Here is a 13,762-nt window from a genome sequence, read left to right on the forward strand (position 1 = left end):
ACAACATAATTAAATGAAATTAAAATTAAACTAATAAATAAACAAAAATTAAAAAGAGGGTGTTTAACACATTACTTAACTGGAAAAAAACAATATTTGAGACATGTCATTAAAAACTGGATAAGAGTTACAAACAGATACATTTTGCTTGTTTGTTTTTAAAGTTTGTTCTTCAACAACTGGATCAATGAAAGGTATTGCTCAAATTCTGTCTAAACCGTGTCGAGATGCCACATCCACTGCTGTTCTCGTCACGGCTGGTCGCCATATTAAACCTGACGGAAGAAGCGAAGCTCCGCGGTAAGGGATCGCGAGGGGCCCCTCTCCAAAACAAACCCCGATTTACACCTACATTCCCCCTTTTAACCCGGGGAATCATTTATGCTTCGGACTGAATAAGCCAGTCTGTTCTCAGACAGGAGTTGTCTGGGAAGGAGATTTAGTTCTAGTGTGTTTGAAAGATGAGTACTTTGACCCAGCGGAGCTCCGGCCTGGTGCAAAGACGCACCGAGGCTTCGCGCAGCGCTGCAGCCGCAGACCGAGACCGCGGATCCGGCGACGAGGACTACGAGCCCCGCCGTGGAGACGAGCCGGAAGACGATGACAGCGGTGATTCCAAGGAAACCAGACTGACCCTGATGGAGGAAGTACTGCTGCTGGGCTTGAAAGACCGCGAGGTTGCTTTTGTTTTGCTTTATTTTGTTAGTAGTTCTGTGTAGTCGATGTTTAGCCATTTATTTCCATGATGGCTCCCAGTAGAGAAAAGGAATGCTGGAGCTGGAAACAATGTTTTTTTTTTTTTTTATCCCGATTGTTTTTAAAATTGGTGACGTTTTGAGGTAAAGTGCTTTTGATACAATGTAGCTTTTAGCTTGCCCTGAAATGCATTATAAGTTGTCTCTCTGACCCACCAGACTGTCATAATAACGAACAATAGTTTAGTGAACAACATAGTTTAAAACAAAGACGCGTAACTGTCTTAATATACAACTGTCCCGTTTCATGTAGCTTATTGTAAGCAGTGTGACGTTATCAAGTCATATCCACATGAAATGTATTATGACAGTTTTACATATTATCTATAACTGATAGGGGTATGAATTTGAAGCAGCTATATATTGACAAAAATCTATATTTAAACAATGCATGTATATAGTTAAAATGCATCTGCTGTCCTTGTCACGAGTCACCCACATGTTCACATTCTTTAATCCAGATATGCTTCACACAGTCACAACAAGAAGCGTTTTGGAGCAAATCCAAAGATTACCTTTTTTATGGTTTGCTCAAAGTAGTGGTTCTCCATCCTAGAAGAGATCTCTACTAAGAAGTTGATGATATAAATTAAATGAGTTAAAAAGGGAAGACATCCAGTATGTTCAGTGCTGGGGTCGTCCAGGTCTGAGAACCACTGCTTTGTGTCAGATCATTGGCTGTGTTCAGAATAGCATGCCATTCTTGCTATTTCTTCAGCATATACATCAGTGCATAATATAAATTTTCTTACTGTACTTAGAAAACCCAACTGACCTACTACACTTGGAAAACATATGCAGTGTGAAATGCTGTATTGCATAATGCAATGCACTCAATTTATATTTAAATTTATATTTTATTATTATTATTTTGGTCACAAATATTAGGCAGGTTTTCCTCAAATTGTATGGCAAAAAAAAAGTTTTAAAACCAAGCAAAACAGGTTATTATTTTCAAGATAATGAATCACTCACTGCTAAAATAGTTGTTATCTCCCTAAATCTAGAGCACCCAGATGCCACAGTAGTAAAACACTAGAGGGTTTAGACAGTTAACAGTGTCTCTCATAAAGGAAAGAGGCAAAATACCTCAAATTAGCCAGTTTGGCTTTGAGACACTTTCTGTAATTTTGTTGACTGACCTTTAATTAAAGGGTTACTCCACCTCCACTCTCTTTTTAGCATGTTTGGATGTTTATGATCCGTTTAGCATCTTACATTGATTATGGAAGTGTCATACTACTATACAGTTTGTTGCTATATTAGCTCTGCAAGGGTGGTGGATACATTTTCTTTTCTTTTTAACAACAGTGCACTCTCTAGCACAATAACATAATTCTTATTATTATTACAGACGTTCTTTAATCCTTTGTTTTACATCCCTGCCATTTTCAGGCATTGAATATCACGTTGAGCCCTATACAGAGGCCTCACTTAAGATTTGCTTATCTGCATGGAAAGTAGCAGACAGGATAAATGGATTCACTCAACATGTCCCTGTACTACAGTTTGCTCTTGCTTACAAAATTTACACTGACATCAAACAAACACTTTAAGTGTAGATATTCTTACCATTGCTTGCTTGATTGAGTTAATCTGACAGAATGTCACATTTCACCCCAAAATCAAAAGAAAGAAAATAAATTAAATATGTTCTGGAACCAAAATATCTTTTTGGTATTGTACTTAATTGTCATGACAGTAATGTCACACAAAATTATAATGTTCTTTTTACACATTGTATGCGCTTAATATAGTAATAACAGTAAATGATGCATATTTACAAGCAGCAAACACTAATCCAAACCCTAAGCTTAAGCCTTATGTGTGTGTAAGTTGTTAAGTAATACCATGCAGTATGGATTTGTGTGATTACATTGTGACAAGGACACAGTCTGGGTCATGTTACCTGGACACCTTGACATTTTTAAACCCTGATTGCATTCTGACTGTGCTATCTTTTCAAACAGCCACAGTTTCCTACCATTATCTTGATTGTCTGCCTGTGTGTGAGCTCTTATGCTGTTGTCAAGTATCGAGTTTACTCCCATGACAGAGGACTGATGTCAAAAAGAAAACCGACAGACTTTCTTGATCTTGAATGCTGTGTTCTTCAAAGAAGCACTGTTTTACTAGATGTATTTATTCAACTTATCTTTTAAAAGACAAGGCACTGAAACATTCAGGCTTTGCCATAATTACATCTTGCCAGTCTGTCGTTCTAGCAAAGCAAAATTATCATAGAATCACATGAAGTCATGATGGGTTAAACATCTGGTCTAGTGTTCAAAACCTTGGGGTGGGACCGGTTACATGTTTTACATTTTTTTTGAAAGACGTCTTCTCCCCAAGGCTGCATTGATTTGATTTGGTGTTCAAGAAAAAATATTAATCATTAACAATATTGAAAACAGTTAATTAATATCATATGTTATATATTTTATATATATATTGTCAATTTCTTTTAGATACAGAAAATTGTGATTTTGGTTTGTTAGTTTTGTTTTTAAAACCTACAAACTTTATTTTTTCCTCGTTGAATAAAAACCACATGCTTCCCATATTTGAATGAGCATGGCAGTGCGAGATGATACAGGTCATTGAGAACACAGAATGATATCACATTGTGCTTCTATTCGCTCTGGGTGTTTCGCATGTGGTCTTCTTCACGTACGGAGCAATGCCTGTTACCAGTGCCTTGAAAGAGGCCTGTTGTTTGCCCTCTGGGACAGGAGACCGGACCTTCACAAAGCAGGCCTTGTTAATACTGGAGAGATCCCTTGCTCACTTCATCCACTGCTAACCATGACACTGCACAAACTCAAGTCATCATAACTGTGCCTGAGTGCTGGGCAAAATGCAGCATTTTAATTCCTGAATTAAATTCAAGCCACACCACACAGGAAGCTGAAATGGAATAACAGAAGGAGAAATGTACTGAATTACATAATGGAATAGCCACATAGAATTGTATTAGTCCAAAACAAATTGTGTGACAAAACAAACTATTATTATAGCTCTGTTTGAACATTTTTCTTTGTTCACAAAACATTTGGATGGAAGTTTTAGTTCCACTGAAGCTCTAAACTCGGATGGTGCATGTATACTGACTTTCTTCATTATGTTTTTTTGTAAGGGCTACACCTCCTTCTGGAATGACTGCATCTCCTCAGGCCTGCGGGGCTGCATGCTCATTGAGCTGGCCTTACGAGGGAGACTGCAGCTGGAGGCCTGTGGCATGAGGAGGAAAAGCCTGCTTGCTCGCAAAGTAAGACAAACTGTTCATCTGAGGGAGAGGCTTCCTGTTTTTCTCAGTTCTGCAAGCATTTAAAGGGATAGTGCACTCAAAAATGAACTTGTCATCATTTACTCATCCTCATGTCATTCCAAACTTCTGTTCTTCCGTGGAGCATAAAAAAAAAACTGAATACCGCTGGAGAACTTCAAACATTTACTTTCATTGTATGAACAAATGTAATGTAAGACCATCATTTGTCTGTACTGATGGTAGAGGTTTCTACAAACACACAACTGGACTGAACAAATTCAGAAGATATATTCTTTATGTGCTTGTAAAATTCAGCACACTTGTGTCAGGACATTAACAGTTGTGTATGGCTGGTTCTCTCACAAGAGGGAGCTCTTTGATATTATTTGTGTGTCAGGAGGCCACTTTTTGCGGGTGGTGTTGGCTGTCGTAAGTGAGAACTTTTATTGTTAAACCAAGCTCAGATGTATCTCTGGAAAATGCATTAGATTTAATATGTGAAGTAAAAGTCTTGAGTTGAAGCAGTTCATCTCCTTCACATGATTTTATGAGTTCACTGCCTTGATGTAAGTGGTGCATTGTGCATTAGCACGTTTCAGTGTGTTCAGTGACGTTCTTCTTGTCTTTTTTTTTAGGTTATATGTAAGTCTGATGCTCCAACGGGAGATGTGCTTTTGGATGAGGCTCTGAAACACATCAAAGACACTCAGCCGCCCGAAAGCGTGCAGAGCTGGATAGAGTTACTCAGTGGTGAGTTTTGCACATATCATTTGAGTTCCTCAGTCTTGAAATGATTTATTCAGATTACCTCCGTGCCTTACTTTGGCTTTAGAAAACAAGTTAAACATTACTTATTAAACTCAATACTTGTTATTGACTAGACTAATATTTATTGGTTATATTATACACTACTGTTCAAAAGTTTGTGATTGGTAAGATTTTTTTAATGTTTATGTATGAAGTCATTTGATCAAAAATACAGTAAAAACAGTAATACTGTGAAATTGGTTTTCAAATGTCTATTTTTCTAATTTCGATTTAATAGACAATAGACTATTTTAATATAATTTATCTCTGTGATGGCAAAGCTGTATTTTCAGTGTCACATGATCATTCAGAAACGATTTTTAATATGATGATTTCCTGATAAAGAAAAAAAAAGTATTATTATCAATGTGCTTTTTTTTCTGGATTTGTTGATCAACTGATTGTAAGAAAAAACTGCATTTGTTTGCGTGTATAACCTTTTGTAACATTATTAAAGTCATAATTTACTTTACTGTCAAATTTGATCAATTCTGTGCATCCTTGCTGAATGAAAACATTAATTTCTGTCTAAGAAAAAAGTCTTACTGACTCCAAACTTTTAAATGGTAGTGTTAGATTACATTAAATTGTATTGAATTTAATCGTTCTTACCATTGTTACCAGGGCTCCAAACTATGACTAAAAAGGTCTAATTTGCGGCCAAAAATATTAATTTAATTTAACATTTTTGCTGAGATCGCCATTGGCGACTATATAAATGTATATGTTATGACTTAAAAATTTGCATATAATGCTTTTGTTCCTGATTGTTTTGAGATCACATATTGTATGTTGATGTAATAAACGGAGACTGACGGCACACCTGCTAAAAGCAGCTTCAGTTGTGGCAGAGATCGAAAGTGACGGATACGTGCAGAGTAAAAGTGTCTATTTCTTGCACAACTTGATCAAACTACAGCAGGTAAAGCCGACAGCTGTGTTGATATTAAGAATATTTGTTTCTAATCGATACTATGGCTTCTTGTTATCAAGATCTTTAGTCTAAATGCTGTGTTCGGTTAATGGGAGAGCTTCATATTATTTGTAGCGCACTTGTGTCCAATGAACACAATGGGCTTTGTGCTCTGTGACCTTTTATTAAACAAAGTATCAGCTTTTAAATTCTGCCAAATACATGATGAAATTCAAACAATAATTACGTTTTGGCCCTCTTTAATGTAGCATGAGCAGCATGAGCTTCAATTCAAGTGGCATGTGACGTGAACCTATCATATCTTTCTCGTTACTACTATAGTACGAAATAAACAGAAGTGATCACCATAAGGTACCATTCGCCATACCATTTACCATTAATGTTAAAAAGCTCATTAGTCATCTAGAAAAAAAATAACTATAAAGAACTTAACTTGAGTTGACTTGAGGAGGAGCCCAAACTACACTCAAGGGCCAAATGATGCTGACATAGTTATGGTCCTTGATTTTGGCACAGATTCTGTGTATTAAACAATTCTTTGTGTCTGTATAAATAATTCTCAAGTTGGAAAGGACATTTAGTTGCCACTTTAAGTGAACCTTAGTTCCCAGGACATCTACAAGGATTAAAATGCTGATGCTGTAAAGGAAAGAAAAAAAAGAGAAACGTAAATACATAACCGTATGAATGAAATGTTAAGGGCTTGGTTTCACGGACAGGGCTAACAGCTCTGACTTACATTTTAGTCTGGGACTAGGCTTAAACCTTGTATGTAAAACCAGGGGAATGTGTTTACAACAAAAAAGGACAAAAGAAAGATATGAAACACGTTTATTCTGTGACACTTAAAACAAATTTTGGTGCCTATTTTGTTTCTTAAAGGAGTCAATGGCTCCTTAAGTGAATTTTTTCTTTCTTTTTTTTTTTTTTTTGGTCTGGAGCCCTGCTACCTTCTAAATGTACTGTGCCTGGTGCACATAAAAATGCTGGATCCATCTTTGGTCCAAAGTGTGGATTTGAGCGAGATTTCTGGTACCTACTGTGGCTATGAGGTTGGAAATGTCTCAGTATGGAGAGCCAAAGGGTCAAAGGGGGAGATCAAAGCGTCTGCGAGAAGAAGCTGCCGTCTTCGTTTAGAGAGTGTATAAAAATGTGCTCCGAATTAGATCAGAGCCATAAATTGCTGCAGGATGATGACTAGCAAATGTTCTACCACAGCCTGCTTTGATCCTGAGATGTCTGTGCTTCTCTGCTTTAGCACAGGAGCCGACCGAGTGAGCTGGTGCTACTCGCTCAAGACACTCTAGCTTGACTTCTGCATACAAAATTAATGTCAGCAACTTCTGAAAGACTGTAAGCTGCTAAAATCCCAAAGAAAACCTATGAAAACTATTAATGATGTAATAATGCTGTATAAGCAGATATCAATAAATAGGACTACACAAAAAGTGTTTACCTGAAAGCTTAGTGATGCATATTCTGTAGCACTGATTTCTTTTTAAATGTAGGTATTGCTTGATATTGATTTTTTTATTTGTTTACATTTTGATTGCCGTTGCCATCATATAATTCATTGTAAGTCATTAAAATAATTAAAAAACACTAATAATTTAATGAAAAATGCAATCTTTAACACATTTCAAAATGAATGTCCATACTGTAAATTTTAATGTTGTTTGACAAGCTCTATCTATTGAAGAATTGATAGAAAAAGACCGTCAATAGTGTACTTCCAGTTTAAGCCCATTATTTAGTTTTTTAATTGATGCACCAATCATGATTTTTCATTTCTGATTCAGATTCAGATTTTTTTTTTTTTTATGTTTTAAAAGCAATTTGGCTGTTTCTGATACTGACGGCCAATTATTATAATAAAATAAAAACATATCTGCATGAAATGAAAACCGCAGACGGGCTGAATGAGATGCAGATGCACTCTCTGACAGCAGGTGGCGCTAATTAAGCAGCAGCGATACAGTGTTTCATTGGTTACCGCTGTAAACAGAGCAGATATATACTACATTATATGAAGGTATAAGAGGAGAAGAAAATGCCATTGTCATCAAAACTTTTTCTGAAGACAGTCAGTTCCTTTCAGTGATACATTCATATAAACCCTATTGATATTTTCTTTCTATATTTCGAGCATCGTAAACAGTGAGCTTTCTCTGCCTGCTACAGTATTTTCTCCTCTTTGCGTCCATCTTCAGCTTCTCCGGCCGCTGTTTATAGACTCGGGCATGATGTATTTTTCTTAATCACTGTCCCAGTAGCTCCTGAATATAAAAGAAAACGAAGTACAAAAAATACTGTATAAAGACAAATACAATGTGTTATTCTCATGAGCTACCGGGACAGTGATTAAGATTTACCGGTCGATTACGCAATCAACATGTTGGCGACCACTGTTGACTATGACAGATTAGTTAAATCTCTGTCCTTGTCAAATAAAGTGAATATTTCTTTCTTGGACTTTGCGAACATGGAGCTCTCAGTGGCAAGATTTCATGGAGCTTGGTCAGGTGTCATTTCAAAAATTAATGATTAATTTTCTTATTTTTACTTATTGTATTTGGTGTTTGATCTTCACTGATTATGTACGCTCTGAATGTACCTTTGGGAGATGGGGGTGGGGGGATATGGTCGCCTTGGATATTTGGGAGGGGGGGGGAAAGAAAAAAGAAGTGTTCAGAATGACGTTTATTTTTACCTTTTTTTCTGTACAATAACTTCCTGTAGTTCAATAAAATTAAAATAAAGTGAATGTAAGTATGTTTGGTGCTGAAAGTGCTTGTCTTTTGCAGGCGAGACATGGAACCCTCTGAAGCTTCACTATCAGCTGCGTAACGTCCGAGAGCGCCTGGCGAAGAACCTTGTAGAGAAGGGCGTCCTCACCACCGAGAAACAAAACTTTCTTCTGTTCGACATGACTACACACCCACTTACCAATAATACTATTAAGCAGCGCCTTATTAAGAAGGTGCAGGAGGCCGTTCTGGACAAGTGGGTGAATGACCCTCACCGAATGGACAAACGTATTCTGGCCCTCATATTCCTCGCCCACTCCTCTGACGTACTAGAGAACGCGTTCGCCCCGCTGCTGGATGACCAGTATGATCTAGCCATGAAGAGAGTACGGCAGCTGCTGGATCTGGAGCCTGAGGGCGAGAGCATGAAGAACAACAGCAATGAGCTGCTGTGGGCTGTGGTCGCTGCCTTCACCAAATGAAGCAGGTTCAGTTCTGATGGATGTGCGATCAAACCTAGAACAGTTGGACTGGTAAAATCAGCGTTGAATTGGATTGACCTGGTGTGTCAGAATGGCGTCTCAGTTTTCTTTCCTTGTAGATATTCCTTCCTCGCCAATTTATTTGGTCTTGAATCATTTGTTCAGTTGAATGCAATTGGGTACCTTATCACAGTCGACTGTTGGAACATTTACCATTCACATCGCTGCTCAAAATGGCTCGTTTTTTTGCTCCTTTCTTGTCTGGACATCTGTGTTGGGTACCTAACAGATTTTACAATCGGGAAATTAAGCAAGGATTTTTACATTGTTTTGGTTTCCGTTTCATGCGTTTAATTGGAATTGATTCATCTGCGTATGGTATGACTCAACAGATGCTCAGAGAAATGAAGTACACTGCAGTGTGTCATCATTTTTCATTCAGTTTGTTTTCATACTAATACTAGAGCTTAAAAAGAAACCAAAAAAGGTTATCAAGGACAAAATGCTGTTATGGTAACAGATTAAACCTCATTTTATTTGGTAGTTTAAATGCAAATTTAGGGAAGGGTGTTAGAGGACCTGTTCAGTATTTACTGGGTGTATTATGAGCATCCCTCCGATTCCCTTGGTTGTCTACGTTCTGTCTATATAAACACGCCACAACTTCAAACTCTACCTCTTCACACATTTATTGTCATGATTTCTCATGGGCATTCTGTTGTGTTACTTAGAGATTGATTTTAAAATGTACTTGTATGTGCCTGAGATTGGTTACAGGATGCGTAGCTCTCAAGGTGCAGTATGTACTGTAGCTCTTTGTGACGTGGCATTAATGGAGCTAGATTCAGACATTGGTTGTAACTCAGTTCCTCAGAGGCCTCATACCGTTTGTATATGACTACCAGAAACTAATTTTGAAGGCCATAAGAGTTTAATTCTAAGAAATCTATGTCCTCCCTGAAAATAAACCTACATTTAGATATTTTTCCACTGATATATGGAAGTTTGCCCAAGTCTTCAAGGTTTTAAGGGATGTGTTATGGTGTTATAAGAATTTCATTTCATGTACTCTCACCTCTAAATGGGATTAAAAAGAAATTATAACCTTGAGAAAATGTGAATTTTATATGTAAGAGCAGATTCCTCCATTTTCTTGAGTCTTGGGTATATTTTTGATAATATTTTATTATCATTAGCTGATTGGCGGTATGGTTGGAAGGACTGGCATTCTGTCACAATCTAGTTTAATCTGTATATAATTTTTGTATTCATGCTGCATACTACATATGAGCAAACTCTATCAATCTTCATTTTGCCTGGCATGTTAACGCTAGCACAAGCATGTCTTAATTTTGTTTTTACACTATGAAGATGTGTCAAGGAAGTCTTTGATCAGTCATCATATTTCAGTGTTTCTTTATTGTCATTCTGTTGATTTTTATTCCGTTTTATATCAATCATTTAACAATCAAAATGCTTTTGTTTTGCTCTTTCTTTCACAATGATGGCAAATGTTTGCTTCACGATAGTTGATTGTATGTAGCTATGGTCTGGGAAATCCATCAGTTGTGTGGAAGCATCGACTTAAGACATGGGCGATTTTTTAAGTGTCAGAAATGTGTCTCAGATTGAGAGAAAATTAAAATCATGTGCGTAGCTTTAGGACTCACTATAAAGGGACCCCAATGTATATACTTTCTTATTACTATAAAATAAACTATGGTCTTGAAAGTGCCTCAAACATCATCTGTTATTTATTTTGTAAAAAAAACAAGTGCTGCTTTTGATGCATCAGATTTGTTGATTACTGTTCTTTTAATTTTTCACATACAGGAAGCCAAGTCCGACAAATTGAATGCATCTTTCAAACAAATGCATTTACATATACTGTAAATTGGATTTTTTTTTTTTACTAAAACAGTTATTTTTAGAATGAATTGTAAATGAATTATTTATTTAATTTATTTATGGTACCTTTATTTTGCCAGGGAAGAAAATCTCATTGCGATTACAATCTCTTTTACAAGTGAGCACATAGAAGATACACTTTAACAGACAGCAACAAAAAAAGACCGGGATGCAAAAAAATATTAAAATAAAAATGAAAAAAATCACTATTTAAAACAATCACAAACATGATGAGAAATCTAATTTAGAAAAGACTTGAATTCAGTGTGTATAAAAACCCCTCTAGTTTTAGCTGGTTTTGCAACTCATTCCATGAAGTTGGAGCACTATAACCAAAAGCAGTTTTACCAAACTCTGTTTTAATTTGTGGAACCTCATACAGTATGTATCTACTTGATCTTAGCTTGTATTCAGATCTAATAGGTTTCAAAAGTGTAGCTAAATATGAAGGAGTATGTCCAGTTATTTGTTTATACACAAAGATCAACCAATGTTTGAACCTTCTTGTGTTAAGTGAGGACCAACCGACCATTTCATATAGTACACAGTGATGAACCGAGTACTCTGCATGCATTATAAATCTCAATGCTGAATGATACACAGAATCCAATGATTTCAACAAGGTCTTTGTGGAGTGTCTGTAAAACACATCTCACATTTTGTAGTCTGACAATTAAAGTGGCATGCAAAAGATTGAAAGTTTTAGTACTGTCCTTAGTAAGATATTTTACATGGAAAATGTTTACATTTAGTCCACAAGAAAAAAATAGCTGAAATTATTAAAACTACCCCATTCAAAAGTTTGGTTCTTAATGCAGTGTGTGGTTACCCGGATGATCCACGACTGTTTTTCTTTTTCTTTTTTTGATGGTTGTTCATGAGTCCCTTGCTTGTTCTGAACAGTTAAACTGAGATGTTCTTCAGAAAAAACCTCCAGGTCCTGCAGATTTTTCAGTTTTCCTGCATTTTTGCATACTTTAATGTTTTCACCCCTGGCTCTTAATGCATCAATGCTCAGTCGTCCTCAAGTTTGAGCTCAAAATCATATGGTCATTGTTGAAAAGGGTTCGAATATGCAAAAGATGCTGGAAAACTGAAGAATCTAGAGTTTTTTCTGAAGAACAGTGGTCAGTTTAACTTTTCAGAACAATCAAGGGACTCATGACCAACCATCAAAAAAACAAAAAAAAACAGTCTTGGATTGTGGAAGGTGGTATAGACAAACCGATTGCAGCTTATCTTCATCCAGCGTGTCGGACTTGACCTCACCGTAGTGGGCATTTTCCAAAGTACATAGGTGTTTACTCCTAAAGTTAAGCATTTTGTCAGTTATACCACTGAAGTCATTTTGAAATCCCAGTCTAGCAAACTTATGCAACAACTAATGAGCATTTCAGCTAGGTATTTTGGCTTCTAGATTGCTAAGTATCCATTTGTATGTATAAATCATTGATATAATTCTAAAAGAAAAACCCCAGAGCCCAAACGCTCATTGAGAATGAGTTTGTGCTTCCCTGTTGAGATTAAACAGTTTTATTCCACATTAGTTAGTGAAGAGGGTTTCTCTTACGTCAGGGTTCTTGTATTTACAAGCTCTTGCTTTTTTGGTCATTTTCTAGTCAGTTTTGAGTGGTACTTCTCCCACAGTAATGGATGTTTGTTTACAAACGATATATATAGTGTTGAGCCTCTGGTCTGTTCTTCTGCCTGGCCTGGTGTGCTGTCTGGTTTCTGCAGACGGTTGACCATCTGGCCAGCTGTGATAGAAGGTTGGATCATGTCTGCCTGCACAATAGCCTCAATGCATTAATATTTCAGGTGAGCTCATCTCTTAACGCTGAAAGGAAACGTTTAACCCAAGGGTCAGAAGCGAGCATATCACTTTCATTCTTCAATATGGTTGAAACATGTTGTTCTGGCATTGTCAATGATGACTCGTAGTTAGGTGAAATTCTGTCTTTTCTTCATTGGGAAAGATTTTGATGTGCATATTCCAGCCGGGAAATGTTGAGGCTTGGAAGCACATGATTATGTTGACTTATCCAGCATCTTTGCTGATTTAAACAGTTCCACCCTGTTAGCTGACAATATTCTGATATACTTAGTGACTTTCTCAGAACTTGTAACTTCATAAAAATGTGGTCAATATGATTTATAGATTAGCAAGAGCTGCTTATGATCAAGTCAGCCGCAAATGTGATATAGCTCCTGTTTGCCTCACAGACAAGATTCTAGGTAATGTTGTGAAATATGTGTTGTGCGGATTAGATACACAGTAACCTCTTATCTGCTGTAACCTACCAACACCAGAAATATTTATAAATTATCTATTTTTGCTAAGCTCTTATGAAGGCCTTACAGTCTTGTGTTCAACTGCTCATAGCCCCCTTTATAGAAATTGTATTTAAAATGGCTTGTTGTCATTAAGTCACTGAAGATTAATATTTACAATCATTCATGCAATCAATTAATCAATCAATAAAGGTAATATTTACCTCTAACTTATTAGTGATTGATTTTCAAAAAGCTTATCAAATATAAAGTGACAGAAATTATAGAGTTGAATAGTTTGTCGCTACCAAGACACTAAACATGAGTATTTATGATCATTTATGGCAAAAATAAAGTAATTAATAAATTTTACCACTGAAATGCAATGGTGAAACTTTTTTTTATATCAAAGTAAAAAAATGTGTTTGGATTTGGATTTGATTGAATATTCATGCTCCAGCAGGATGATAAAATGCACAAACCGAGACACACACACACACAAGTATGATGGAATGGTTTAAATAGGCTTATAATGCTAGAATGGTTCAGTCCGAGCTGAGACATTAATCCAATTGAATATTTTTGGTATG

General features: G+C 36.5%; 1 protein-coding gene across 1 annotated transcript; it reads left to right on the forward strand.

Annotated features, from left to right (window-relative positions):
- Nucleotides 1-223: 223 nt before the first annotated feature.
- LOC128002577 (Golgi phosphoprotein 3) lies at nucleotides 224-10,727 on the forward strand. The gene is made up of 4 exons (XM_052592454.1): nucleotides 224-677; nucleotides 3,892-4,023; nucleotides 4,659-4,773; nucleotides 8,569-10,727. Exons 1-4 carry the CDS (start codon nucleotides 462-464, stop codon nucleotides 8,991-8,993), a joined length of 888 nt encoding a protein of 295 aa, XP_052448414.1. The 5' UTR covers nucleotides 224-461; the 3' UTR covers nucleotides 8,994-10,727.
- The last annotated feature ends 3,035 nt before the right edge of the window (nucleotides 10,728-13,762 follow it).

The sequence above is a fragment of the Carassius gibelio genome, chromosome A5 (genome assembly GCF_023724105.1).
Source record: "Carassius gibelio isolate Cgi1373 ecotype wild population from Czech Republic chromosome A5, carGib1.2-hapl.c, whole genome shotgun sequence".
Classification (NCBI taxonomy): Eukaryota; Metazoa; Chordata; class Actinopteri; order Cypriniformes; family Cyprinidae; genus Carassius; species Carassius gibelio.